Source organism: Vulpes vulpes, chromosome 12, assembly GCF_048418805.1.
Source record: "Vulpes vulpes isolate BD-2025 chromosome 12, VulVul3, whole genome shotgun sequence".
NCBI lineage: Eukaryota > Metazoa > Chordata > Mammalia > Carnivora > Canidae > Vulpes > Vulpes vulpes.
The window spans coordinates 112,735,059-112,762,871 of NC_132791.1; the positions used below are offsets into that span (position 1 = coordinate 112,735,059).

At 48.1% G+C, this 27,813-nt stretch overlaps 1 protein-coding gene across 2 annotated transcripts in view; it reads right to left on the minus strand.

Moving 5' to 3' along the window:
- UBASH3B (ubiquitin associated and SH3 domain containing B) overlaps nt 1-27,813 on the minus strand; it is a 138,691-nt gene that overhangs the window by 22,148 nt on the left and 88,730 nt on the right. The window contains exons 2-6 of one of the 2 annotated variants that reach the window (XM_025999032.2): nt 11,827-11,884; nt 10,880-11,066; nt 9,423-9,621; nt 6,167-6,336; nt 1,671-1,879 (exon numbers count right to left, since the gene is read on the minus strand). In XM_025999032.2, the coding sequence (XP_025854817.1) occupies nt 1,671-1,879; nt 6,167-6,336; nt 9,423-9,621; nt 10,880-11,066; nt 11,827-11,884 (823 nt within the window). The remainder of the gene's footprint in view (nt 1-1,670; nt 1,880-6,166; nt 6,337-9,422; nt 9,622-10,879; nt 11,067-11,826; nt 11,885-27,813) is intronic. The other variant, XM_025999031.2, reaches the window with a different exon arrangement.

Here is a 27,813-nt window from a genome sequence, read left to right on the forward strand (position 1 = left end):
CATGGTGGGGCATCTGGGAGGCTCAGTGGTTGGACACCTGCCTTCAGCTCAGGTCATGATCCCGGGGTCCTGGGATCGAGTCCCACATCTGGCTCCCCATGGGGAGCCTGCTTCTCCCTCTGCCTGTGTCTCTGCCTCTCTCTGTGTGTCTCTCACGAATAAATAAAATCTTAAAAAAAATAGTTTCAGACATGGTTCCCAGGTCAATATCATCGCTAGTAATCTCTTCAACTAAAAGGAGAGGACACGAAAACCTCCCTGTGGTCCATGAACCAGTGTTCCCATGTTTCGGCCTGAGCTCCAGTTTGGATGGGAGCGGATCTGGAAACACTGATCTGAAAGGGGTCAGGAGGGCTTCTCTCCCTTTTCTCCCACTTAGAAGCTGACTTTATAAAGTGATGTGAGAGCTGTGCATCACCAGACAAATCATCTTCCTCGTCTTGTATTCATGTATTACGCTTCACTTGTTTTCATGGAGATAAAATGTTGACCTTGGAAATCCAACTTAGATGTTCAGAAACCTTTCCAAACAACAAACGTTTGGGGGAACATGAGGCAGCTTTGACCTCCCAATGGTGCCACAGAATGCTCCTGGGCGGGGATAGGGGAGGGCTGGACGGAAGAGGCAGGGATTGCGGGGCAGGGGATCATTAAGGAAGATGTTCTTTCCCATCTCTGGGTTTGTGGTTTGTCTGCTTGCCACTAACTGGGGTAGAGAACCTTTTTTTCTTTTCTCCCTCCAGGCAAAACACTCACGAAAATTGCCCCTCTCTGCTTCTCTTTTATGGCAGTAATAACAATGTTCGACACACCACGCAGCTGGTGCTCAGAGCTTCCGGCTCTCAGCCACGTTGGCACATGGCAAGAACAAGAGGGAGGAAAAACAAACCAGCGTGCAAGCCCTGGCCAGATGCCCGAGTACGCCAGGGAAGGGCTGGCTTTGCGCTGCTCTGATGAAGAATGAGAAGGTGCCTCTCGTTCCTGATTTATCTATCCAGACAAAGCTGGCCATATGACACAGGCCACTCTGAACATGGGACCAGTTTGGTTTGGCGGGTAAAACAGTAGTGAGAGGTGGGTGCAAAGTTATGACTCTAAAGAGGACTAGGGCCACCGTGTGTCACCTTAAGGTTCTGGCAGTTGCCCATTTCCTTAGACGGTCCCTCTCATCTCGGCATTTATGTGCCAAGTCTGGGGACTTGCTCAGGGTTGCCCAACAGGCGAGGGGCAGGTAGGTCCCCTGAGCCTTGCAAACCCTCTCACTACTGGTCCGGCTGGCATCATGGGAACCTGCCCAGCTGTTCTGGGGAGTCAGACCACTCTTGAGCAATGACCCAGGACGAAGGATCCAGAAGCCCAACGGCCATGAAGTCTCAGCACTGGGATGCCTCACAGTTCAGCCAGAGAGATGGACCCTAACGAGCAGCTTCTAGGTAGTCTCTGATCAGGAATTCAGCAGACAGCAGGAGAGTGGATCCATCCATCATTTTTCCCATGCCCCCCCCACCAGCGCTATCCCGAATGCCCTGAACCTACAGCTTTCTTCCCCACGAACTTGTTTCCTGTTCTGCTGCCACGTGTGGCCAGGCTCACGTCTGCTTCCCTACCACCTCCTCCCAGGCTGCAGTGTTCTTCCCAAAGCAGTGGGCAAAGACCTTGAGTCTGCTCACCCATGAAATATCCAGGTGCTGCACTCGTCAGCCTTGGTGATGTAATTCTCGGGCAGGAGCCCAGAGCAGCCCGTGGTTAAGGAGGTGCCATAGATCCAGCCCTCGCTGGTGCTGGTCTGCTCCATGGGAGACATAAAGATGAAGTCCCCCGGGGTCAGCTCCAGCTCGTCATCATTTTGTGGGGTGTAGGGGTAGATCACCTGTAATGTCTGAAAGAGGAAGAGAAGGAGGAGTAAGGCCCACATCCCACCCAGTGTGAGTGCCTCCAGGGCACATCTGTGTGTCCCACTTTAACGGCGCGCACATCCAGATGTTGACATTTACAGGCGCCCCTGGGGTCTGCAGACTTGGAATAGATTTGGACTCAGATCGGAAAACATGTCCCCCCCCCCCACCCCCGTCCTTTTTTCCCAGGGTATGATGGGTGTGTGCCTGGTGCTACTAGATGGCTCCAGACTTTCCTTCGGGCATGTCTTTCTTCCTGTCAGGATTCACATACAGTTTTGGGGAGTTCATCTGCAAGCCCGTAGGCACTCTATTAAGCTGCTGTACATATGGGGTTGGACCTGGTTTCCCCTTCTCCATGTGCTGGGGTCGGCACCATAATAGACACTTGAAATTCTGCTTATGGAAAGTCAGTCTTCCATCTGGGGGTTACAGATGGGCTGTGTGGGGACACTCTTCTGTAGGCAGGCGTGGGGACCGATGCATTTCCCTTTATGTGTATCTCAGAGGCTTCAACAAGACAGTCTCTGCCTTCAAGGAGCTTTCTTTAAACCTACATTTCTCACAAAGACCTTGAAAGAAAAATATCTTTCACAGCCATCGGTGTGTTTGTCCATGTAACCAGCTTTCACCAGCGAACAGATGGAGACCACGTGTTTCCTTCTTTGGGCTCCAAAAGAGCCTTCAGAGCCAACCATTGGCCACGCTGTTTGGCTGCCTTATTTGATTTTTTGCCTCCTTTCTCAATATATATATATATATATATATATATATATATATATATATATATATATATATATAAATGGCATCAGCATGAAGATGCTTTAGAAAACATTTTCCTGTTTTTTCATTTATAGCAAGGGCCCTCCATAGTAAGGAAAATACTTCCTTTCCTATTTATTTCATATGGAACACAATGATGGAGGGAGATGCTTTCCCACAGTCCTGAAGTCATTAGTGGCAGGCTAATTCTTCTGGTTCCACATTCAGGTTTTTAACCCTGTTTGGCTTCCCTTTTCTCATCTGTAAAATAATGCCTGGACTATAAAAGTTAATAAGACAATCTAAGGAAAAACTCTATAGGTCAGAGCCTGTACACAGAAGGTGCATAATTATGTCTATTGAACCCTGACGCCTGATTTTTCCTTCTAGCCTGACCCCTGGACTCTGTGCTTGTGGGCTAACCAGCTCGCCGGTGTCTGTCAAGGAGACACATCGGAACATGTTATAACGGATTTCCTTCTGGAATTCTCTAAGGAGGGCATAGGCAAAAAGAGGTGATCTTTTTTTTTTTTTTCCTCAGAGAATGGAAGTGAAAACACACAGATCTTTCAGCTCCAGATCTTTGTCCCTGTTCCCCTCCCACTCCTTCCCTTGTTTTTCCGACACATTCGCGCTCAAACCGCCGTTCCGAACTAGCCAGGGAGGTTTTCTGCTGGGCTGTGAAAACAGCTTAGGGAAGAAAAAAAACCAACTCTCTAAGCTAGGTATGTGATGATGCACCCAAAGGAACCCTCCCTTTCCTGGAACAGGGTGGAGAGGGGTACCAAGTCATAGGGGGAACAAGTCGAAACTCATGTCTCTTAGATACTCAAGAACAGCATAGTTTTGACTAATTATGCCTTTGGCCAAGAACTTTCTTTTCCATTGAGAAACTCAAAGTGACTTCGGATGAGAACTCCTTCCTCCGATCGCTTGGTGGGGGTGAGTTTTCTATCTCTAGGTTGCCTCCCGGGAAACAGAGGCACAACCAAGGAACGTTAGGGGGCCGTGTGTCCTAAGCAGAAGGTAACTCTAATTTACTGGATAAACAATAAAATAAGACATAGCAACAAATCTCAAATCATAACTGGTGCCCGTGTCCCCGCAGCCCATTCCGCTTACCAGAAGCACATGCGAAAAGTCAACCTACGTTCGAGAGTTGGCAGGACACAGGCCCCGTTCTGCACCGCATTATACCTCTTTATGTTTAGTGTTTACCTGTAAGAATGGTTGAGTCTAGTTTTTCTCCCTTTGTACGGGCAGCAGCAGCCCTTTGTGATTGTAGGAACCTAACCTCCTTGACTTCGAAGCTTCTCGTAGCAACAGCAATTCTGTTGCTGCAGCCACGCTGTGCTGCCTCTACCAGGACCCTTCCGTCATCTTCTCGTGGAGCCCACACGACAGCAACAGTCCAGCAAAATACTCTCGCCACTGTACCATGACACAACCAAGGATGGGAGTGTTCTAGGAGCTACAGAAGCGAACCTAACGACCGCCACATGGATGGAGCCAGGATCTGGAGCCATGGGTGCTTTTTGTGTATTGCTGTCCTCCTTCAGATTTCTATCACTTGGCATAGAACACCGGCGTGGCCTCACGTCATCATGAACAGGGAAGACTACACAACGTACAGAGAGACATTTGCGAGCCCAAAACCAAAGTGGGCGGCGGCAGAGGGCCGAGCCCTGGATGCGCTCCTAAGTGTGGCCTGCTGAGTGCCCTTGTCCAAACCGCTGTCCGTCTCTGGACGTCTGCTGGCCTCCCTGGCATGATCCATCCAACCTCCCTCCCGGAGGACAGAAGAAGGCAGACAAGGGAAGGTTTTTATATGCAAGGGGGGCTCAGGTAGAGCCAGATGACCTCGGAGAGCCAGCTGTATCAGAAGGAAGGGTAATAAATGAGCTTTTACAAATACGAGATAAAAGAGGCCAAGTTATTTTTAGAAAATACTTCGCGTGGGCGCCTGCTGCCTCTTTTCCTCCATGCCAATTGAGCGGAATGTGGGTCAGGCTGAAAAGCAATTACCCTCTGAGTTAACTGGAGGGCAGTGTTGATTAGAAGATACTCCTGGAAAATTCCATTGCCACCTTCCTTCTCCTAGAAAGGTGACTTCCCTCCGTCCATCTACACCCAACCCTTGACTTTTCCTCCCCCCTGCTCTGTCTTTGTAAGGAACCTAGTCAGCCACCCCCCCCCCCGCCCCCCGTTATATTTAGGACTCCTCCTAAGCAATTCCGGGAGCTGTCACAATTCTTAAGTCAGATCCACCCCGCCTCCTTGTTGTGTCTTTCCAGAAACTTCCGTCAAATGAACTTGGAAGGAGGACACAACATTCCCGTCAGCAGGGTCTGACAGAGTTGCATGTCCCTGACACTCACAGGCCCTTGGTTTATGGGTCGGCTCCTTTCAGCACTCCCACTCTCTAGACCCTGAGACCCTGAGACTCCAACTGTTTTTCATATATTTTTAATGTCTAACAGAGATGTTTTTTTTTTTTTTTTTAAGCTGGTAAACTAACAACGTCAGTCCTTTTGCTGTTGAAAAATTGGGAAGCAAATCAAATACTGTTTCATAAATGTAATTAAATTGGATGACAAATTTTTCATCAAACTGTGGTGCTTGTTTTTGTTTTTGTTTTGTTTTTTTTAAAGATGTGTTGCTTGTCTTTATTATTCAGGATCCCTGGGTTCTGGCTTCAGCTCTGGCCCTAAATTGCTAGTTTGCTATGGACCAGCCAGTTATTCTCTTTGGATCTCAGCTTCTCCTTCAGGAAAATAAAGGGCAATATTACTCTTCAGAGTGGCACGCAGGCTTGTTTTGGAAATCAATACCGATTCCCTCCAAAGGAGGATGCTGGGGTTATGCCAACCTTTCCACATGCACTGGGAGCCAGTGGTCCCACTCTTGCCTCCCACGGGGGAAGCACACAGACTGTCACAACATGTGGTCTCTGTTTTTATTTCGTGTGTCTCTTCTCTCTCCCCTACTAGACTCAAACTCCTTGAGGACAAGACCATGTTTTAAAATTCTCGTATGTTCCATGGTAACTTACATGGCATCGATACTTAGCAAGTATCTGTTAATTATGCGATCACAGATTTTCTTTTTTTCCCCGGTATTTCTGCATTCTCCTCACCTAAAATCTGGCTGAGGTCTTTCATGGACCCCATGAATTTATAGAATTAAAATTTTTCCTACATACTTTTCTATCCTCCCATTTCATTTCTGCATCAGCCCAGTGAGGTTGGCAGGGCAGAAAAAGCAATGGGAGCAGTACACAGAGGAGTCGCTTGGGACCCAGGGAGGAAGGGTGCCAGCTCCAAGCTTCCCGGGGGAGGCAGGGAGATCCCGGAGAAAATTGTGGTCTGACTGACTCCTGGTCTGGTGGTGCTCACTTCGCTGCTTTCCTTTGGCACCCATCTCTCTACAGCAGTGAGCTGCAAAGTGCTTTTGATTGTGTCTGTGCCCCTGCACCTCCAGTGGCGTCAGAAGCCACGGTGAGACGTTACCTCATGGTTAGCGAACCGGATATCTCGTGAGAATATGGTGGCCACCCAGTCACAGCCGAGTTTGACATCAATGTTCTGAGCTAGTTTCTCCAGGGTGGGTAGGTGGCTAGCTTGGAAGTGGTAAGCCAGGGTTACATGAAGCTGCTTCTTATGAGGTTCCACATGGACTTCTAGAAGGAAGGAAGGAAACGGATATTAGAAGGTGGTCATCATAGCGATGGCGGAGACTCAAGGAGCACAGAAGGGTGCCCTTGTAAATTCTCCTAAGTGACAAAGGAGGGAGTCCCTTGGCCAGACAAAACCCATTTCCCTCCTTCACAGCAGCAGAATAAGGGGAGCGGAGGGGGTAAAGGATCCTGAATGAACCTAAAATCTGAGAGGTTGAGAGCTACAGTCTGGCTCTTCCATAGGAGCTGTGGATCAGCTGAGGGCTCATCGTTTGGGTCGGCTTTTCCTCCCAACACACTATCACCAGCCCACCATTCAGATGAAGAAACCAAGACATGGAAGGGTGAGCTAATTTATGTAGAAATAAAGAAGTTTTGTCATTATGTGAATGCCAAAGCTATATTGCCTGCACTTTGAGACCAGGTCTCTTAGCGTCTGGGTGACTCTGATGGAGGAACCAGGGAATAAGATGGAATATTTTCAAAATTCACAACAGGGTTTCCCAGCAGCACTTGGGTAGATAATTCTTCATGGGGGGGGGGTGTGTGTCTTTACCTACATCCCTGGTCCCTCCCTACTAGATTCGGGTAGCACCCACTCTGAGCTGTGGGCAACCAAAAATGACTCCAGACATTGCCACATGTCCCCTGGGAGGTATCACCTCCCTGATTGAAAACCACTGGTTTAGGGGCAGCCCCGGTGGCTCAGTGGTTTAGCGCTGCCTTTGGCCCAGGGCCTGATCCTGGAGACCCAGGATTGAGTCCCAAGTTGGGCTCCCTGCAAGGAGCCTGCTTCTCCCTCTGCCTGTGTCTCTGCCTCTCTCTCTCTCTGTCTCTCATGAATAGATAAATAAAATCTTTAAACCAGTGGTTTCCTTTCTTTTTTTTTTTTTAAGTATACAGACTATTCCTCTAAGACCCTGTAAATAGTAGAAAAAAGAAACCACTCTCCCTACATAGACAAATGGATTTTATTTCTCTTTTGTACATCCTTGCACGGGGGAGATCCATCTACTGTCCAAGAAGATACAACCAGAGGGAACGTAGGGAACTTGAGAAATTAAGCGGCTTGCACATGTCACAGGGAGATAGAAGTAGCAGCTGGCTCTCTTTCTGTTACACTGGAGTGTATTTCTGTGGTGTGAGTCCCCATGAGGCAAGGGCTTTCTGGGTCCTGTTCGCAACATATCAGGGTTCTGAACATTATAGGCTTTTAGTGTTCGGTAGATGATTGAATACACATGCATGAATCTCCCTAAACCACCTATGATGGGCACTGAATCTACTTGCAGAAGGAATCGGATCTGCCCAAAACTCTAGAATAACAAGGCTTGAGTTCTAGGGCCAAGATGGGATGGCCAGCTCTGCACACAAGAAGGCAAGGAGCTGGAGCAGCCACCCAGTTGTCCCAGTCACCACCAGGGGGCCGCACAGGGGCAGGGAACCCAGCTGGCTGGGCTCCTCAAGAGAGTGGCCCCAGGTCTTGGAGAGGACTGGCCCTACCTCTCCCTGCAAGGAAAGGAAGCAAGGGCCTCTGGCCTCTCGCTCATCATGGGCCATCAGAATCGGCCGTAGTCCTGGCTGAGACCTGCTCTATGCATTTGTGAGGGATTTGGGTTTTGTGGCTACGACACCAGATTTGGGTCTTGTGGGAGTTTTAGTGGTTTTGGTAATAGCTACTGTGGGATGAAAAAGAGCCATTTCCCTGAGTTAGAGGGATAGGAACAGGAAATAATTTGCCTATTATGTTATTTCTCTGAATTATTAAGCTAAGAAATGGTGGGCTCCAGGGCCGTCAGAGAGCAAAGCCTGGTCCCTGGGGAAGAAGGTGTGCCTGGGCAGGAGCTCTGAGGAGGCCCTGCTCCCCCACATAGAACAGGTACCTTCAGGGCCGGAGCCCCTCTGAGAGTGGAGCCCTCCCTGCCCTCCTGCTTGGTGATGCTGAGCCTTCATCATGCTCTTTCTAGAATCCTGAGCCCTGTTGGGGGCTTTTCTGGTAAAGAGCCCTGAGCAAAATAGCAGGTGCCACCCGCAGGGCCCTTCCTCCATGGTAGGGACCCATGTCATCCAGTGTGCATTTCCTGTTTTTCCCTGATGGTGGAACCACTCGGCTCTGGGGTGGCCTTTCTCATCTCAGAGCTCCGTTATCACCTGTACTTGAACCTGCACCTCTGGCCAGGAGAAACCACTTCTTCTGTTGCATGCTTCATGGATAAACACATAGTGGATCCCTAATAAATACCCACCACTTGTGATTTCTCTCTCTGTGGGGGTCACCAAAACCTCCCCCTGCCAACTCTTTCCTCCCTCCACCACCACTGTCTGTCTGCCCCCCTGCAGGAGGCAAGGCTCTCCTTGACCTACGTGAGCCCGTCTGAACCGGGAGGCAGACAGGAAAGCCCTAGCAACTTCTCACATTTGTCCCCTTTCTGTGCTTCCCGCCTACGTCAACATACATCCTGAGTTTCTCTCTATGCTAATTCCTTTGCTGTGAAATCTCAGTTGGCTTGAACTAAGACCTGCCATGGAAGGAGCAAGGAACATCTTGAAAGAGTGACATTTTTGGACTGTTGAGGCTTTAGGGACCCATCTGATGGGTTTCAGTGAGTGTGGGACATTGGCTCAATGGATGTATGATTTGATACTAAGCGGTTCCACTCTACCATTTGTTGGATCACCACCCCCAGCACAGCCCTGGGTCCTCACAGAGTTGTGAGACCCAGACCAATGCCTGCATGGCGGGGAGGTGGTGGGGGAAGCAAGATTCTTTAACTCTGCATTGGAAAGACTGCAGAGCTACAAAGGATGCTCTCATGGTTCAGTGTGGAACAGCCATGTGCGTGCCTTCAGCTCGGGCCTGGGGGCAGGCAACGGACGTTCTCGCAGGAGGCTGAGCAAAACGGTAGTTGCCGTGTTAAAAAGGGAGCAAAGGGGTGAAGGAAAGGGTGGGGTCCCTTGTCATGTTCTGTGCGTTCCTGCAGGACCTCCTGCCCCATCCCGCCACCTGGCCCCAGCCCACTCCTCCATACCCGCCTACCCCTTTCCTCCCCAGATTTTTGATTAACGGGACCCCGTAGCCATCAGCTCACCTGTTTTGGATGCGGCCTCTGCAGCAAAGTCGGCGGCAAACTTCTTGAGGACCTCGGCGCTGTCTTCCTTCACGAAGAGGCCGATGAAGTTGGAGGATGTGTAGAGCTCCAGGGGCAGCGGGGCCGAGAATTTGCATTTCCAGCGACTGACGGTGGTCTGCAGGGCTTCCCCCAGGGCGTCCACCTTGCTGTCCTCACACTGGTGGGGAAAGCAAATGCTTCATTCAGAGGGGGGTGGGGGTGGAGGTCTACCTACTGGGCCTGAGCATGTGGCATCCTCCACCGTCAGAGCTGGAGGCTGACGATGCCATTACTAAATCATCACGTCTGCTCGCGAGGAGGGAGAGGACCTGCAGGCTCCAGTGATCTGGAAGTGGCTTAACTGGTAGATCAAACGAGGGCCAGGGACCAACTCTTCTGTCCCACCCTGCCCTGCTGTGCTCCTGAGCCCAGCCAGGAGGCGGGACTGGTCCAGTGGAAGGGAGGAGTGGAGGAATGTTCCCGAAGAGCACAGCATCCAGGGTGAAGGGCATGCTCTCCATCTCCTCCCACCATCTGTGCCATGCCTATTCCCCTTAGATGATCAGAAGTTGACTTGACTGCCAGTCCCATGATAGTTGGGAAGAATGGGGCTCAGCTGTGATGTCATCCTCCCACCCTCTTTGGAGCACTGGAGAGGAAAAAAAAAAAAGAGTGTCTCTAGAACTCTGAATGCTTTTGAGAAAGATCCTGGGATGACTAAGAGGAAGTGGTAATCATTTTAATTTTCCAAGTGAACGGTAAGAAGGAAAGTGTTAGCAACACATTTTTACCTTAAAGAGACAGAGAAAATCTGGAAAAAATATCTCAAAATAATCTTAAAGTCTGCTTCTTCTTGAATATGCCTGGATAAGCCAGCTCGGCTCCTCCTCCACAGAGAACTGAAGTAGATGAGATGTATTGATATTTATTATAGGAGGGGAATTAATTTGGTCATTAAGGAAGCTCTGTGATGGCTAGGATGATGGATTAGGTAACCAGGGCAGGTCAGAGGTCATCTTTGTCGTCTCCAGAAAGACCTGGTGAGACAGACCTGCGGACAATGTCCATGAGGCAAAGGTCACCTCCTCCTACCTATAGGCCACATTTCTTGGTCCCAGCCAATTTCTCCCCCTACAACGGACAAGGGCAGACACTGCATTAGTTTCACTGCTGTGGCTGCCTGTGCAGATCCTCACTCAGAGGGTCAGGCTTGTCCCTAGAGTCCTGAGGAACAGCCGTCATCGTGATGGCACGTCACACCTGTAGTGCTCTGGGCCTTACTCATTCCTCAAAGGTGCATCCAAGCCTAGGAGCCCGTGGCTCTTTCTGCCAGCTGCCTGGGAGGCTCTGCACCGTGACTCCAGGTCGCAAGGCCCTGGCTGGCATATGGCAGCCAGGCTCCCCCGAGCAGGGGCTGGGGAGGGTCTGTGGCTCACCATGAAGAACTGGCAGAGGGTGATGTGGGGGAAGATGTTGTGTGCCTTGTTCTTCCCACAGATCTGCTTCGACTGCTGCCAAAAGTCGGAGAGCTTCTGTGCTAAGGGGCCGGTGGGTCGGAGGTAGAGGACGTACTCCCGGGGCAGGGGGTCATCCAGGAAGGGGTCGCCGACGTGAGAGAACAACCTGCCAGAGACAAGGGAGCCAAGCAGGCCTCACTGGAGACCAATGGAAAGGAAGGAAGACCCGAAAGAGACAGATCCACTCTCCAAATGCTCCATACCCCAGGCCCTGCAAAGGGATGGGTTTTCATTTGTATGCTTTAAAGAAGTCCATCCCTCAAAGCTCATACTGCATAACCAGCTCTCAGATGTACCAACTTCTCTTGCCTATCATGCTGCATACCCACATCCCACAACTCCATAAAAAAATCCTAAAGCCACTCCGGATAAACTCCAGATATCCTCAGATAAACCCCAAATCCCTTTCCAGCCCATCAGCACTGTTCCAACCCTGCCTGTCCCTCCAGTTCAGCCTATAGTTAAACCCACATGCCCCCAAACATCAGGAGAGCTTCAGGAGCATAGTCTTGTGGGGTCTGCTCTGGGAGTGATGTCATACAAAGCAGATAGGATTTTTTTTTTTTTTTTAAAGCTGATTCACCTAGCACTCACGTACCTAAGGTGTATCTTTAAGTGATGAACAGGGACAGATATTGTGATAAGGGCTCTACCTTGGACACGCTTTGAATTTTTTCAAACAGCTGGGGCCCAGACAGAGGAGGCAACTGGCTTGATACATGGGCTTGTCACGTGGTCTTCTGGCTCGTGCTGCCAGCACCCCCCCCACCCCGCCCAGCCCATTAGAGAAAGGCTGCACATCCCTGCTCATCCACATACACTCAGAGTTAATTATATGCTATTTTCTCTATTTATTTATTTCATACCAACCAGTCACATGCTGCCTGAACACTTCTTCCTCCTGTGGATGCCAAGGCCTTTTGTCTGGAAGAAGAAATCAAATTTCTATTGTTAGTATTTTTAGCCTCCTATCAGCTTTTTTCACTATCATGGCAGGAGTGTGAAGTAGGCGACATCACAGCCGCCTTGGTGGTGTGGGGGAGACACCTGCGGCAGGATCCCCACCCCCACCCCGGCCCCTAGGGTCATAGCAAGGCATATGGAAATTAGGACTTTGTAATTAATTTCCATGTAATTAGCACTCAATTTGCATGCAGCCTGACAGCCATGCAATCTATTTTGAGCAGTTTCCACATTAGAATTTTATTTTTGCTTCCCTAAAGGTTGTCATGTCTTGGTCTGTCCTCTTTCCTTTTCACCCACTCCTACTGACCCAGATCCCCTGCTGAGCAGTTTTTAAAATTTGCAGCCCCTTTGGCAAAGCACGTTAGAAAGTGGGGCTAATGCCCACAAGGACATTTACTTTGGTGCAATTCAGTGACTCCTCCCACCCACCGCCAACCACCACCAACAGCCTCAGGCCTGGATCCATAGTCTTCCCAACTATTTTAGACCTCCCTGGGGACAAGTAGCACAGGTTGTTTAGGGCCAGAGTGGGGCCCGCCATCACTCCCCCTGCTGGGGAAACGAATCAAAGCCCTAGTTACAGGAGGGGCTTTGTCACAGGAAGGTGACAGCAGTGAGGCCCTGTGCACATGCATGCAAGTAGAGCATCTGAAATCTGGTGTCCCAGATCCAGATAGTTCTGGGTTTGCAGGCAGCTCTGCTATTCATCCACTGGTTCTGCATTCATGCTTACGTTTGCTCAACGAATGCTTACTGAACTACTATTTTGTCAGCACTGTGTTAGGCTCTAGGAATATAGTAGAAAATGAGACTTATATGGTCCTGGCCCTTCTGAAATTTTTGCTCGAGCTGACATGAAAGCATTGATTATATGGATAATGACATTGGTGGCGAGTGCAATGAAGAGAAAGCAGAGGGAACCATAAGAATATAGGACAGGGACATCGAGCTTGGGTTGAGGGGTCAGGGAAGGTTTCACTGGGGGGTGACATTTTGAGTGGGATCTGAGGAGTGTAGACTCCCCTGGGCAGGGGTGGGCAGGGTGGTGGTTGTGGTGTCAGACACTCAGTACGTCTACTCCGTAGTGAGGGGTGAGGATAAGGAGCCTTGAACTCTTGCCTGACACCATGGAGGTGACCAACAAATGGCCATTTTCATCCCTTCCACCCTACAGCTTCAGGCTCCTTGGAAGAGAGAGGCGAGGGGGAGGGAATTCTTTCAGTTGCTGTTGACACTCTCCGAGCACCCTTTTTTTCAATGGGCTGCTGAACCCAGCTCCCCTGTCTATCTTCTGGGCCCTCTATGGAGCAACAAGAAGGGCTGGCTGGGAATCCCAGGGGTCAGATGGGCAGGACCATCAGATCATCTGTGAGCTCAGCTTCTTCACTTTGCACAGGGGGATCTCAGGTGAAGGAAGCGAACTAACGTGCTCTAAACAGCCTGGCCGCGGTCATGGCTCTGTGACTCTGCTCCACAGCCCAAGACCAGTCAATACCCTTTCCCCCATGAAACTCTGAGCACAAACACCAAACGATCAGGATCAAGAAATCTACACAGCCTTACAGAACTAGTAAAGCAGCATTACGGAAGCAAGGCTGCTTGCAGTAAGCTGACGTTATGGAGAAGCAAGACAGACGCATCTGAGCCACTCAGAACAAAAGCTGGTACAGAGGGACACCTGGGTGGCTCAGTGGTTGAGCGTCTGCCTTTGACTCAGGGTGTGATCCCAGGGTCCTGGGATGGAGCCCTGTGGGGAGCCTGCTTCTCCCCCTGCCTGTGTCTCTGCCTCTCTCTGTGTCTCTCATGAATAAATAAATAAAATCTTAAAAAAAAAAAAAAACTGGTACAGAAAAGACAGGAAATCCAGGGACATCTTCCCCCAACCACTACACGCACGCACACACACACATTGATCCCACACCTGAATAAGATGTTTAATTGCTGCCACGTTGCCAGCAGTGTTTCCTTTACCACTTACTAGACAGAGGCACACATCTTAACGCTCTTTTTGAATCCAGAAGCCACATACCCACAAAAGAATGCAAATTATGGCCTTTTAGATTAGGATCTCTGCGGAATTAAATTCAGCCCCCTCCCCAAAAGGATCCATTGTTTCAAAAATTGGGAAAAGAAAAACTCATTTGTGATATAATGGGCTATTTATATATAGGATCCAATTTCTTTCTTTTTTTCCTAGGCCCTTCCCCCAGTGAAATATATCTGACTGAAATTTAATTCATTTTTTTTCCTTAAGCACTAGGAGTATCCTCTGGAAATGAAAGATCTAATTAAGTTATGGTTCCTGTAACTCAAAAGACAGGTTCTGGAGAGGGTTCAAAGATATAATTGAGAAAGATAATGAAAGGTTTGGGTGATAAGGCTCTGGTGAAAGATTAAGAAAACCCAAATTCTTCTTCCTGAAGAAGACAAGTCTGAGAAAGCTTCGATTTTACAGAAGGTTCTCGTATCTGATGTATGAGGTACGAGACGGTCAGCCAAAGTAAAATAAGCTTTGGCTATAGCACAAAGGGCTCAAGGTAGATACCAGAAAGAACTTTCCCACAGGAAGGTACTATAAAAATTAGAGGGTATTCTTTTCTTTTCCTCTTTTAGGGGAGAAAGTTTCTAGAAAGCCATTAGTGACCTGCCTCGGAGGTATGGGATTCTCTAGGCAGGCTGGTGGGAGGAGGAGTAAAATCACCACTTCTCCAGGGTCACAAGCCACAGGCAGAGCTCTGCTGCTCCTCCCCGCACCGCCAGGCTGACAGTGATTTGGGGGGAGTTTGTTCCCAGAACTCTGCCCACAGAACAGACTGAACAGGGGCAGCCGCAGAACACATCTCCCCCCTCCACCCCGTGGAAGGAAGACTGTTGCCATAGTGCTCCCACCTCCATGGCCCATCGATGGGGCCAATGCCAAGAACAGCAGGGTGTGGGGGGTGGACCCCAAATACCAGGCTGAGCCTGAGCAGCTGCTACTCTCAGAGTGACTCAGAAGTCGGCCGACCTCTAGCAAATAAAGGCAGAGTGTCCCTTTAAGCTCAAAGGCCAGTGGTCCAGCCACCATAGCAGCTGATTAGTCAGATGGGACCTTCATGGTTAGAGACCCTGGGGCACGTGGGCTGCTACAGCTGTTACTAGGGGACCCACATTTAATCTCTGACCCTGCTCCTGACCTTCTCAATTACATCTAGGGTTCATTCTTGACAGAAGGTGGGAGAAGAAGAAGAAGAAGAAGAAAAAAAAAAAAAACAATGCAAAATCTGATGTCCTGCTAATGGTGGGGAAAGAACAGCACCAGTGAGATCAAAGCAACGGCTCCTTGAAAACTCAGGCAAGCAGCTGGGTGACATTGGCCCAGGAGGGAGAAACCAGCAGCACCCACCAATGGCTTTGCTTCCCTCGCTCTGCCTGGGTTCCCTCCCACTGGCTGCTCTTAGCTCTGCTGAATTTTAGGTTCCAGGTTGCTCTGGCCCATCACAAGGGTCACAGAGATGCCCTCAAGTCTGGACAAGGGCTGGAAAGGAAAAATCTCATCCCCATTTGCCTAAGACAGAGGGCATTCTTTCCTCCCTCCTTCACTTCCACCCCAGGAACTCTTACTGGGAAACCAAATGAAAACCATAAACACAACCAAGGGTTGAGATCAGAAAGCTACAGTCAATGAAGTTTGACTGGTGGGTGTCCTTTTGGAGACCATCACCTCTGGGTCCCATGGTTGGGTTCCACCCCATACCGAGCCCAGCAGGATCCCTGTTCCCTCCCAGATTCACAGGTTTTGAGCTTGACTGGGATGTTCTGTTTAATTGTCACGCAGGCTGGTTTCTTCTGCAACCCCTCTGGCTCTCTGGGGGTTCCACTGCGACCTCTGACCCCCTGGGTAGTTCGGGTTCCTCTCAGCCAAACACCAGCTGTACATCAGGCACTGTATTGGCATTGGACATACGAAGAAGAGGAAAGGGGGTTTCTGGGGCTGAGGTTCTTAAATTGTATCCCAAGCTACCCTAGGTTGGGACCCTACAGCAAACTGCAAGAGGTGCCATGGAATATTCTCAATTTTTGAGGGAAATCTAGCAATTCTCATCATCTGTCATCCCATAAGCTTGAGAGAGAGTTAGTTTCACTATTAGCTTGTGTTGCATTCTTTCTTGGTGAAGCTGGGATTTTGCTAACTGCCAGAATAAAAAGTGCCCGGGAAAACCAAGGTGGAACAGGAGAGGAGAGTGCAGTGCCCAACCTGATTCTAGGGTTTGAACAGTTGTACAGTACCCGACAGACACACACATCCCATTAATAAGTAGTTGTGGTTATTTAAGAGTGAAATAAAAAATTATTTTTCTTTCAATGTTGTGTATTTTTCACATGCTCTTAAGCTAGAAAGGGGTAAATACTCATTAAGTTGTTTGGATCTAACTGCTAAATAAACCGAACTATTAGGTATTTATGTTGCCTACGTGCTCAATGTAAAAATGACCGAGCTGCTGAAAGTGTTGTAAACTGAGAAAATGTGGGAATTTGTCCTAGAAGAAAAGACATTGGCCAGGATGTTAAAAGTGCTCTAAGAGGGGAGGAAAAAAAAAAAAAAAAGGTGCTCTAAGAGCTGGCTAGAGGAAAAAAAAGGCAGTGGAAGTGGAGCAAATAGCAGGAGCTAAGACAAGAAGACAGGGAACTCAGGGAAATTAATTTGGTGATGCTAGAAAAAAAATGGTAGACCTAGAAGAAGGTTAAAGAAGCTTAAAAAGTAGGTAGGGGAACAGTTCACAGGCATCTGTGCTGCTTGAAAGAGCCTGGATCTACCCATTGGGAAATGATGGGAGGGCAGTTGAAGAGGCAGGATCAGATTTGCATGTGAGGGGTGGCTCTAAGGGAGGTGAAAGTGTATCCCCGAGGCTGTGTGGAAGGCCTTGGCAAGGATCGGAAGGGGGACGTTGAGAGGTTGAACCAGAAGGATAACGGGAATAGTAGGAAAATGTTTGGGTCGCTGATTGAACAAAGCTTGAATGTCTGTGTGGGATGAGTGAGCGTACAGTACAGACAGATCTGGGCTGGGGTGAGCATCAGCAATTTCCGTTACCTTTCTATGCCGATAGCTAGACAACGTATCATTGCCAGACACCGCTTCTAGTTGTGGGAACCAGGCTCCAGAAGCTTCTTCTGTTACCTAACCTATGATTCCTTGTCTCTTTCTGTTTGTAAGCCAGACATTTCTTTTAGGCTATGCAGTGAGTCCCTATTTCCTGTCTAAGGAGTACCTTCAGCTCCCAAATCACCCAGTACTGACATCAGTAAATACTCAAGGCATGCCTGGCTCAGATAGACCAGTTGGCCCAGACTCCCAGGTTCTCCAGGGTGGCTCATCTCTATGTGCCTTCGGAAGACAGTCCTCCCCCTATTTTATTACACTTGACAGAACTCAAATATCTGACACCTGAATCAAAAAACAACAAGCAACATATATACTAAGAGAAAAGGAAACATACTCTGTCAAAGCAATAAGACCTTGATTCAGTTAAGTCGAGCATGCCAATGACTTGAAGTTGTTCTGTCCTTGGCTTTGGATTGTTGACCAGCACATACCTGTGGCCTCCAGAGTGTGTTTGTCCTATGCTTTGGTTCTCTGTGACCAAAAACTTAGTTGTATCAGAAAAGAGAAGATGAGAGGTCAAGTCTGCAATCCTTCAAGTGGATGAAATTCCCCATGCAATGAAAATTAGATCTTTCATGTAGCTAAGACGATCGCAAATATTAGCGACATTCAATGCTCACCATAGGACTTTTAAAAAAAAATGTTTTCAACCTCCAGGATACCAGTTGTTAAATTTTCTACATCTGATACTTTGAATTCAATTAAAAGATGACCTAATTAATCAGATTCCTCATTCTCTTTCCTCAGAGTTAGTTTAATGATCTACACCAGACTGGGGAGTGCACATAACTTAGGTAGAACCCAACTTCTATTTTTCTTGGTTGGAGAGTCCAGTCATATCAAGGGGCCATCGGTCCCATTAAATGGAGTTGAGGGATTCTTCTAGGGTGTTGAGAAGTAGACAACGTTTTGTGATGTGGTTTTAGGTAGAAACATCAGAGGCTTTTATTGTGTTCTATGGAGAATTGCTGGCTCAGCACAGACCTTCTTCACAGGAGGATTTGAGGTGGGTTAACGGCCTGCCTGAGGCTGACAGCTCTCCTGAGAACACAGGCAAGCAGGTGATCCTGTATCTCTTTCTCCAGTAGAAAGGAGAAATTCAGTAAGTCAATAATGATTGGAGGCCTTCCATGCACCAGGTACTTCACAGACTTAAACCTTCATGAAAAAACGGTGAAACTGGTATTGGTAAGAAGCCTCCCTGGCCTGGGCAGCTCTTGCCTGATGGGTCAGCTGTCTGGTCATCTCTGTGGTTGTCCCAATCCAGGGGCTGGTTCTGGAGGCTGTGGCTAAGTTCTGAATCAGTGAAAGGAGTATACTGAATAGTTAAAGCTTTGAGCCTATAGCCCTGGGAAGCATTTCTGCCAACTGCCTCCAAGCTTCTTCTTCTCTGGAAACCCAGGATGAAGTGGGCCCTACCCCTCTTGTTGGGTATGATCATGGAGATCTGCTCCCACCTATGGGTACCTTCCAGGTTGGAATGGGGTTTCTTGGCAGAAAAGGGAGTTGGAGATGTTGAGAATATTAGTGTCTGCCTTCCTGTGCATTTACCTCAGGTCAATCAGCAGAGACCTTCCTTCTTTTCCTTCAAATAAAAGTGAGTAAAACGGAATCTATTCTCTGAAGAAGAAAATCTAGACAGGAAGAAAACTTTTATGACTAAAAAACAAAATCCAAAAAATCCATGCTAATTTAAAAAGGAGAAGCTCCCCCTATTATCATTCCTCTATGTATCAGAAATGATTTGCTTCTTGGGCTTTTGCTTAATACCCATTCCTCTTGGATTCTAACTTTCTCCTCTGGTGAAGGTTTGGTCAACTGTAACCAGCCTGCTTCCTCTTTCTCTCCTGCTGGGTTGGGTTGTTCCAGGGATGGAGTGTCGCCTATGCGCAGGGCAGTAAGATGTGAGGATGGAATGGACACAGAATACGGAGCTGACATGAGTTGAGGCCAAGGACGGGAGATGCTTACAGACCACCCAACTTGATCCCCTAAATTCACATACAGCTCTTCTCATCCATCACTGACCATTAATCAAGACTTCACTTTCTGCCATAGTTACCCTCTCAGCTACTAGTGGCCTATAAGATCCATATAGATCTAGTCCCACCTTTAACTGATGGTCAGAAGAAAAATGAATATTGGGGAACATTTGAGGAATAGCTAAGAGCCACACAAGCTAAGGTGCAACAGAGGTGGTATTTTAGCCAAAGCTTCCTGACAGAAGTAAAATCAAGGACTGGTCAAATGCTGTGGCCCTAGTGGGTCCCTGCAGGAGCCGAGACATGGGCATGGGTTTTCAGGTGCTCTTTCCTCAAAGGAAGTGATTTGCCAGTTTGATGTTTTAGTTTTTCGTCTTCAAAGAGAAAGTGATGAGCGCCCATGCAGGGAGGTTAGAAAAGAAAGATGGGACATCTATAGAGTGTTGTGAGGTCCTCGGCAGCAACCATAAACAGGGGTTCTGTGCTTGCAAAGGATCTAGATTCCTCCTTATGACCAGATAAGGCTGTACTACTTTGAGGATGTACCCTTGAAGGAATCTTAGAGACCTTATAGACCGTAAGGGGAATCCTACTGTGTTTCTGGATGACCTAATGGACCATGTGCTCCAAAATTTCTTCCATGTATCTGGATTTTTTCCAACTGGGCCCAAATTCATGCCACCTTTTCTGTACTTGGTAAAGTTGGCCACTCTTTCCTACACAGCAAAATAACATATTCCATCACTTTCACACAAGCAATCCCAGTTCCTTTTTTTTTTTTTAATTAAAAAAATTTTTTTAGTCACCGAGGCCAGTGAGATAGGTTTGCAAGAGGCCAGGTGGTTCAGTTTAACCTCATCTCTGAGGTCTCTGCCTCCTGTGGCCTCCTCCCCATGAAGCTGAGAAGGCCAGTGGAGAGGCCCGTCAATAAACATAAACCATAATGGCCCTCCCCATTTCCTTTGGAGGAAATGAACCTAATGGAGAAAGATATATTGATCATAAAGACCGAATTTCAGAACCAGTCTCCTGGCGGTGAACCCTTTCAGCGAGCAGGGGCTAATGGCCTATGCTTTCAGCTGCTGGGGCCTGTTTCAGAGCTGCACATCTAACAATCAATGGCATATCAGGCCTACCAGGGGGGCTGGGGACGCTACCACCAAAAGGCTGGCCAACAGGAAGGAAAATGCTGTGGGCTTTTTTTTTTTTTTTTTAAATAAAGCTAATCAGAGAAGGGGGGGAAAAGTGCTTGAGCTATTTGGGGGCTTTGAGAAGGCCTTCCAGTTGAAGAAATCCAACCTGTGGTGACGCTCGTCTCTCTCTTCTCTCAACAAGACTATGTTCCAACCCATAAAGAGCCTATTAAGCAGCCCTCCTCGGGGGGTGGTTAGCAGGGAAAATGCTGTGTAGGTTCCCCGATGTTTTTATGTGGCAGGGCCCAGCAGCCCATATGGAGAGACCTTGTTTTGTTCTTTCTAAAAAGGGGCTGGAGCTCTGGCCTCTGCTGCAGGGAGGCAGCAGTTTGTAATTGGGAAACCAGCCATTAGACCATGGGTGGTGACATAATAAAACACATTTCTTTCTGCTTCTGTTATAAGTCTCCCTAGGATCTAGACAATATCTTTCCACCCCCCTCCCCCACCAAAATCAATGAGTTTTTGCACAGAGACACATGTAGAGTGTGTGTAGTATAAAAGGCATACATTTTTGGGAGCCAAACCCTTACTAGTTATGAGACTATGGACAAGTTAATTATCTTAAGATTCATTTTCCCAGTCTCTTAAATGCAGATAACAGTACCTAATTCATAAGGTAGGATGGTTCTGATTAACATCCATATCAGATAATTTGAAGAGCTCTGTGCAGCATACGGCATATAGTAGGCACTTAAAAATTACACTGCACACATGCCTATGTGTGTTATCTAACGATCTCTGCAATTTTCCTAGAACAGATAGATGTATGTTCCATGCTAATAGGTATATCCCAAGACTGGGCATCAGAAAACCCAGATTCGTTCTCTGCTAAAACCATCGAAAACCACACAGCACGGTCTTGAGGAGTGTATGGGATTTGCAGCGGGAGGGAAGATTTCCTCCAGATAAAAACACAAGAAAAGGCACAGAGGGGAAATCAGCTAGTGACGTGTGACTATTGTAAAGGAAGTATGCAGGAGAGAGGGACACCACCCAGATGGTCAGGAGGTGGCCAGGGGAGTTCAGGTTAGATTAGGAGGGAAGGTGGGAGCACCTGGGTGGCTCAGTGCGTGATCCGGGTCCCTGGGATCAAGTCCCACATCGGGCTCCCCACAAGGAGCCTGCTTCTCTCTCTGCCTATGTCTCTGCCTCGGTGTGTCTCTCATGAATAAATAAAAATCTTAAAAAAAAAAAAAGATCAGGAGGGAAGGTCAGCTCTGAGCACCAGAGGGACAGCCCAGAGCAGGGGGTCAACAGTTGTCATGCACTGCAGGGAGGCTGGCCAGGGTTCCTCTTTCTCCTCGAAGATCCTAAGTTACCAGTGCTGTCCTTGGGGTTGCTGAGTCGTACTCATCCCTCCCTGCCTAAAGTACTTCCCAAGGGAATAGAATAACAGTTCCAAAAGTTCAGTCCCTCATACCTGCTGAACTAGGGCTATTCCCCAAGAGACAGGCTCAGAAGAAGTTACCTTTGTTTTGCCCAAGGACAACACAGCAAGCCAGGGACACGAGGATCCCAGACCCAGAGCAAATGAAAATATGAATGTTATAGTAACAGTTGGCACAGTCCTCTGACATAATAGGTGCTCAGTAAATATGGCCAGGATTCATATTTTTAGGACTATCTCCCTCTCCAGGAACTTTACCATTTTTGCCTGATTTCACACACTTTTCCTCCCCTAAGAGATACCTGACAATGGAGCGTGGGTTGGTGCCTCACCTAGCCACTTGGTTCAGCTCCACAGTTAAGGCAGCAAGGCTCAGGCTGTGCTCAGCCCAGAAGATTGTTTTTAGGTTACAGGTTCTATAGAAAACCATGGAAATCAGGCACCCCTGGCGGGGCAGTGTCTGTTGTGCAGAGTCTCTGAGTCCCTGCAGAGGAAAGTCCAGCTGGTTGAGGGCAAAGATGTCACCAGATAAAAGAGGGTGTGTCCCCATGGGGCACTGGAGAAGGCGGGGGGTTAATACAGAACCACAGTGAGCTCCCAGATGCCTTTTGGGCTGGCAGGTGGGTGCAGAAGTGCTTCGACATGCATGGAAGGCAGGAAAGCTTTTGCAGGAAGATCCAGAGCAGCAAGAAGGCAGTGACTGCCCTCAGGGAGGCAGGACATGCCCAGGAAAAGGATGGAGCTCACTGATAAAAACGGTGTGTAGTACCAGCATCACCATAGTGAAGAAGCTTTTAAGACTTCTATGTAATCACTCCTGGATCCTCCTAACAGCCCTGAGAGGCAGGCAGATTACTGTTGTTATTTTTCTGTCATAGAAGAGAAAAAGGAGACAATAGAGGGGTGAAGAGATACATTCAGCTGTATAGGGCGGAACTGGGACTGGGGCTCGGGCCTATTGCTCCTGGTCTGGAGCTCTGAGGTATGCCCGGGCCTCAGGGGGCAGAGGAGTGGGAAGGGTCTGTGCTCTACCAACCAGCAGGTGGGATTTCAAACAGAGAGGGTATAGCCCCACCCCCCACCTCCCACCAAAGGGATCTGGGAAAAATAGATGAACATGAGGAGTCAGGGCACCTGGGTGGCTCAGTGGTTGAGCATCTGCCTTCGGCTCAGGGCGTGATCCTGGGGTTCCAGGATTGAGTCCCGCAGGGAGCCTGCTTCTCCCTCTGCCTATGTCTCTGCCTCTCTCTCTGTGTCTCTCATGAAAAAATAAATAAATAAAATCTTTAAGAAAAAAAAAAAAGAAAGAAAATGAGTAATTTCAGGTATAAAAGTCATTTGTTTTCTTCTATTTCCACTTCCCTCCTCTTTAAGCTACTAGAATTGCCTACAAATACTTAAACATGGATGATTTCTAGTGCTTCAAAATTGTTTCAGCTCGAAGCTGCAGAAGAGGCTCTGACTCAACACTGGTGGGTCAGAGGAAAGAGCACAGACCAAACAGAGCCATTGTCATCATTTTGAACCTCTTCCCGTAAGTACTGTACTTGCTAACAGGTACTGAGTTTACTAGGAAGCAAGTGCTGCACTAAACATTTTAAATATAAATGATCTCATTGGCTCCTTACTCAACCCTTTGAGGCTGGAGCCATTATTTCCCTCACTGAACAAGGCTTAGCGAGATTGTAGAACTTGGTCCAGGTCCATCAGCTGAAAAGAGGAAGGTGTGTTGTTCAAGTGTGTGCTCAAGCCACTGGGTCACATGTCCTCCCAAGCGGATGGAGGTCGGCACCAGTGGTGGCCGCTGTTTCTGGATCATGGTAAGGTGAAGCACGGTGACATTTCTGTAAAACCCAACACCTAGGGTGCCTGCGTGGCTCAGTCAGTTTAAGCATCTGACTCTTGATTTCGGCTCAGGTCTTGATCTCAGGGTCATGGACTGAGCCCCCACGTTGGGCTCCACACTCAGCAAGGAGTCTGCTTGAAGATTCTCTCCCTCTCTCTCTCTCTGTGCCCCCCAAAATAAACAAATAAATCTTTTTTTTTTTTTTAATAAATCTTAAAAGTACCTATTATGTGCTGTGCAATTTACAGGGATCTTATTTCATCCTTAAACCAGTTTGGTGAGGTCGGTATTATTGTCTCCATGTTATACATGATGAAACACTGATGTAAAAAGATTAAGAACATCGTTCAAGGCATACAGTTAGTGACAGTCCTGGGATCAAAACAGGTCTTATTTAATTTTTTATGAGAACATGATATTTAATTTCTTTTGTAGACTAGCTTCCTTGTACGTACTTAGGCTAACACTAAGTGAATTGCTATTCTCTACACATTCACATTTCCTGGAAGAAAGAAGCCATAAATGTTGTCACTTAGTGGCAGAGGCAGGGCTAAGAATAAATAGCCTAGACAGAAAATCCAGAATATATTATAGTTATCAAGAATAGAGACTCTGGTCTTCTGTTTCTGAGATTTTTTTCCCCCCTAAAGGCCTTAGCTGAATCCACAGGGTTTGATATTGACAGATGTTCATGAAATAAATGATTATACATATGATTACAATTGCCAGTTGGCACAGCCACATATGCAAAACTGATGCCCAGTAAGTTTCATCAACTATTAAGTTATTACACAATGATGTGATCAAACCTCTTCATGGCAGGTTCTGATCAATACATGGTTCACGGTCGCTCAGCACATCAGTGACAAAGCCCAAACTGAACTCCCTCCTCTGACTTCACGTGAGCTTTGTTTCCAACAAATTGTACTGAAATAAGGTCAGAACAGGCCCTATTTTCAAACTCACATGCTAGTCCCTCCGACCCCCTAACTGCCCCTCATCTCTCCCTCCATCAAATGAGGTCAGTTTCAAAAGGAGTCTATTTGGGTAAACAACACTGAGCCCTGAATTTGAAGAACATGAGGGTTTCCTACCAGGAGGGTGAGTTACTATCATGGGATTCTTGAGTGGACTTTGAAGCAGAATATAAGGCAGAGGGACACCACTGAGTCTTACAAGTGTCACAAACTCCACCAGAGCAAATCTCTCCCAGATCAGATCCCATTTTGCTGACTGCTTCATTCAAGAGATTCATGGAGATTAAAATGCAAACTAGAAAAAGAAGTGGACAGTCTCAGAGTTTGCCGAATGAAGTGATGGCCAATATAGTTATATATGTGACGTAAAGGGGCAAAAAGAGGAGTCAGTAAGGGTTACAGGGATTTAGAGCAAAGGCGATTGGCTACTGTAGACACCTGCTGCCATCCAGGGTCCAATATAGAACATCCCCATCTGATTTGTAAAGATCTTCATCTCCAAGAACGTGTATAAACGCCCTACCATGCATGCCAAGCCCTCCATGGACTCCGCTTCACCCTCAAGTACTTTATTCTCTGACTCCTGTCTCACACATAAACCTTTCTCCTGTTTGTTCCTTTTTCTACAAGGCCCATTCTACCGTCAGTTATCTGGCTCCTGCCTCCTATCCTTCACCTACTCCACGTATGTTTTATCTCCTCTGGGAAGTGGCCCTCAGACTGGTCTGGCCCCAAACACCCTGTATGCAACTGTATCATAGCACATTCCACATTTGATTTAAGTGATTCCACATTTGATTTAAATCTTCCACAATAGACTGTGAGCTACTTGAAGAAGAGACCATTACTTGTTTTCCTTGTAGCCCCAATAGTTGACATGGAATTTGGCACATAGTAGGTTTTATTTAAAAAAAAAAAGATTTATTTATTTATTTGAGAGACAGAAAGAGAGAGCACATATATAGTCATATATATGTAAGAGCGTGGGGGGTGGGGTGGAGGGTGGGGGGAGCAGAGGGAGAGGAACAAGCAAATTCCAAGTGTAGCATGGAACGAGGCATGGGGCTCGATCCCAGGACCCTGGGATCATGACTTGAGCTGAAATCAAGAGTCTGACGTCTGACTGAGCCACCCAGGTGCCCCACAGAGTGGGTCCTAAATACATTTTTTAAAAAACATGAACTTCATGAAGACGTTGAAGGCAGACAGGCTCTAAGGTGACACCCTAGTAATAATCCTGCCTTCTACTATTCACTCTTCTGTGTAATCCCCTCCCCCATCGTGTGAAGATGAGACCCAAGACTTAGAACAGGCAAAGGGGATGGTGCCACTCCCGTGACTGCACCATGATACATGCATAGAAGACTCTAAGTGACTTGCTCTCTGGCCTTGATGAAGCAGCGTGCTATGAACCACTTATGGAGGGAGGAAGGTGGTCCCTAAGACCAGAGAGCACCTTCCAGCCAATATCCAGCAAAAAAAAGCTGGGACACTCAGTCCTACAACCAAAAAGAAACAAACTCTGTCAGCAACCTGAGTGAAGGGGGAGGAGGATCCTGGTGAAGCTTCCCAAGGAGGACCCAGCCTGCCCAACAGCTTAATTGCAACCAGCCTCTAAACAGAGAACCCAGCCAAGCCCGGGCTCCTGGCAGAGACCGGTGAGAAAGATAAATGTGTGTGTTTCAAGCCAGTAAGTTGCTAGTGCAGAGTAATAGAAAACTCCTGGATGACCAGCTTTTCAGGAAAGGGGAAATAGGAAGCAAAGCAACACCCACCCCTGGAGCCTCTGCCCTGGATCTAAGTTTTTAGCGACACCCGTTTCCTTGGCCTTTTTATGCAGGAATCACTCCTGGACAAAAGAAGACCGGGCACCTGTTTGGAAGTGTGGCTTCAAGTGCCTGGCCTCTCAAAGGTGTGTGGGTGTCCAACTGAGTCTTGGTGTCTTGGCCTAAGAACACCGATTGAGCGCTGGCTGGTACGAGCTGGTGAGAGCAGCCTCAGCATCCGGGAGCGATGCAGGCATCCAACCAATGCAGGAGGGGGGAAGGCTCAATCCCAGAACTAATTGACCTGATTCCTTCCCCTTAAATACATCCTCATCTCATTCCTGCCACCACTTACACCTGATTTAGATCATTACATGGTCTTGTCTGTGATAAGAGTCACAGAGTGGTACATAAGGGAGACGGTAAACTGGATTGGCCTGGACACAGACTCGGAGTTAGACAGAGTGGGGGTGGGATCTGCAGCCGCTGCTCGACGGATGTGAGACTCTGGGGGAAACGACCTAACGTCTCCCTCAGCTCAGCCCCCTAGGTCCCCAGAGACTCAATATCGAGCCATTATGGTCATGGGAATGGCAGAAAGTGGCTACTCGAGGTCTGTGTTCCCGGGCACTGGCTCCCCTGTGACCCCGCTGACTGCCTTCTCCAGCTTTCCATGCTAAGGGTAAGCGGGCTTTGGGATTCTCCTGGATGGTCTCCTTCCCTAAGACGAGAGTCCCTGGTTGGTGCCTCAGAGGTTTGTATTGTGGCTAAGATCCTAGGAAATTCCACCTGCCTGTGTCAACACTGCTGAAAAATTAGGCTGAATTTCCTTAATGACTTAGTCCTCCCCCTTCCATGCGGGTGCTCTCTAGGGCCCAAAGGGGACTTTACCAAACTCTCCAGCCAACTATCTCTGTCCCCCTCCGCTCTACCCCAGGCTCCAGGCCCCTTGCCCCTCAGTCCTGCCTCCTGGGCCTCAGCTCTGGGAGCTCAGAGAACCTAGTATCACGACGAGCTTTGGAGAGCAATAAACACCCTGCCACCTTTGCTTGCCCGGGGACCCTGAGGAAGTCTCACTCAAAGGAGTGGCTGAGTATGGTTTTTGGGTTTTCTTTTTTTTTTTTTTTTTTGGTAAATAAGATCTCAGGGCACCTGCATGGCTCAGTTGGTTAAGCATCTGCCTTCGGCTTAGGTCATAATCTCAGGGTTCTGGGATAGAGCCCCTCATCGGGCTCCCTGCTCAGCTGGGACTCTGCTTCTCTCTCTCCTCCCTGCTCCTGCTTTGTCTTGCTATCTCTGTCGCTGTCTTCTCTCTCTCTCTCAAATAAATAAAATCTCTTTCAAAAATCTAAAAAATAAAAGTAAGATCTCTTACTTCCCATGGGGCTTCCAAGAGCTTAGAGCCCTTATGCCTCCTGAGCCTTTGGAGAGAAGGAAAGAGGGACCTAAAGGCAATTGTTAATTTTACATCATGGATAGAGACCATGCAGCGAATTCATTGAGTATCCCACAGCTTGGACTACCCAGATTCACCAGATGTTCACTCACGCTCAGGGGGACTGACACGACCCTGAGCATGACTACGCA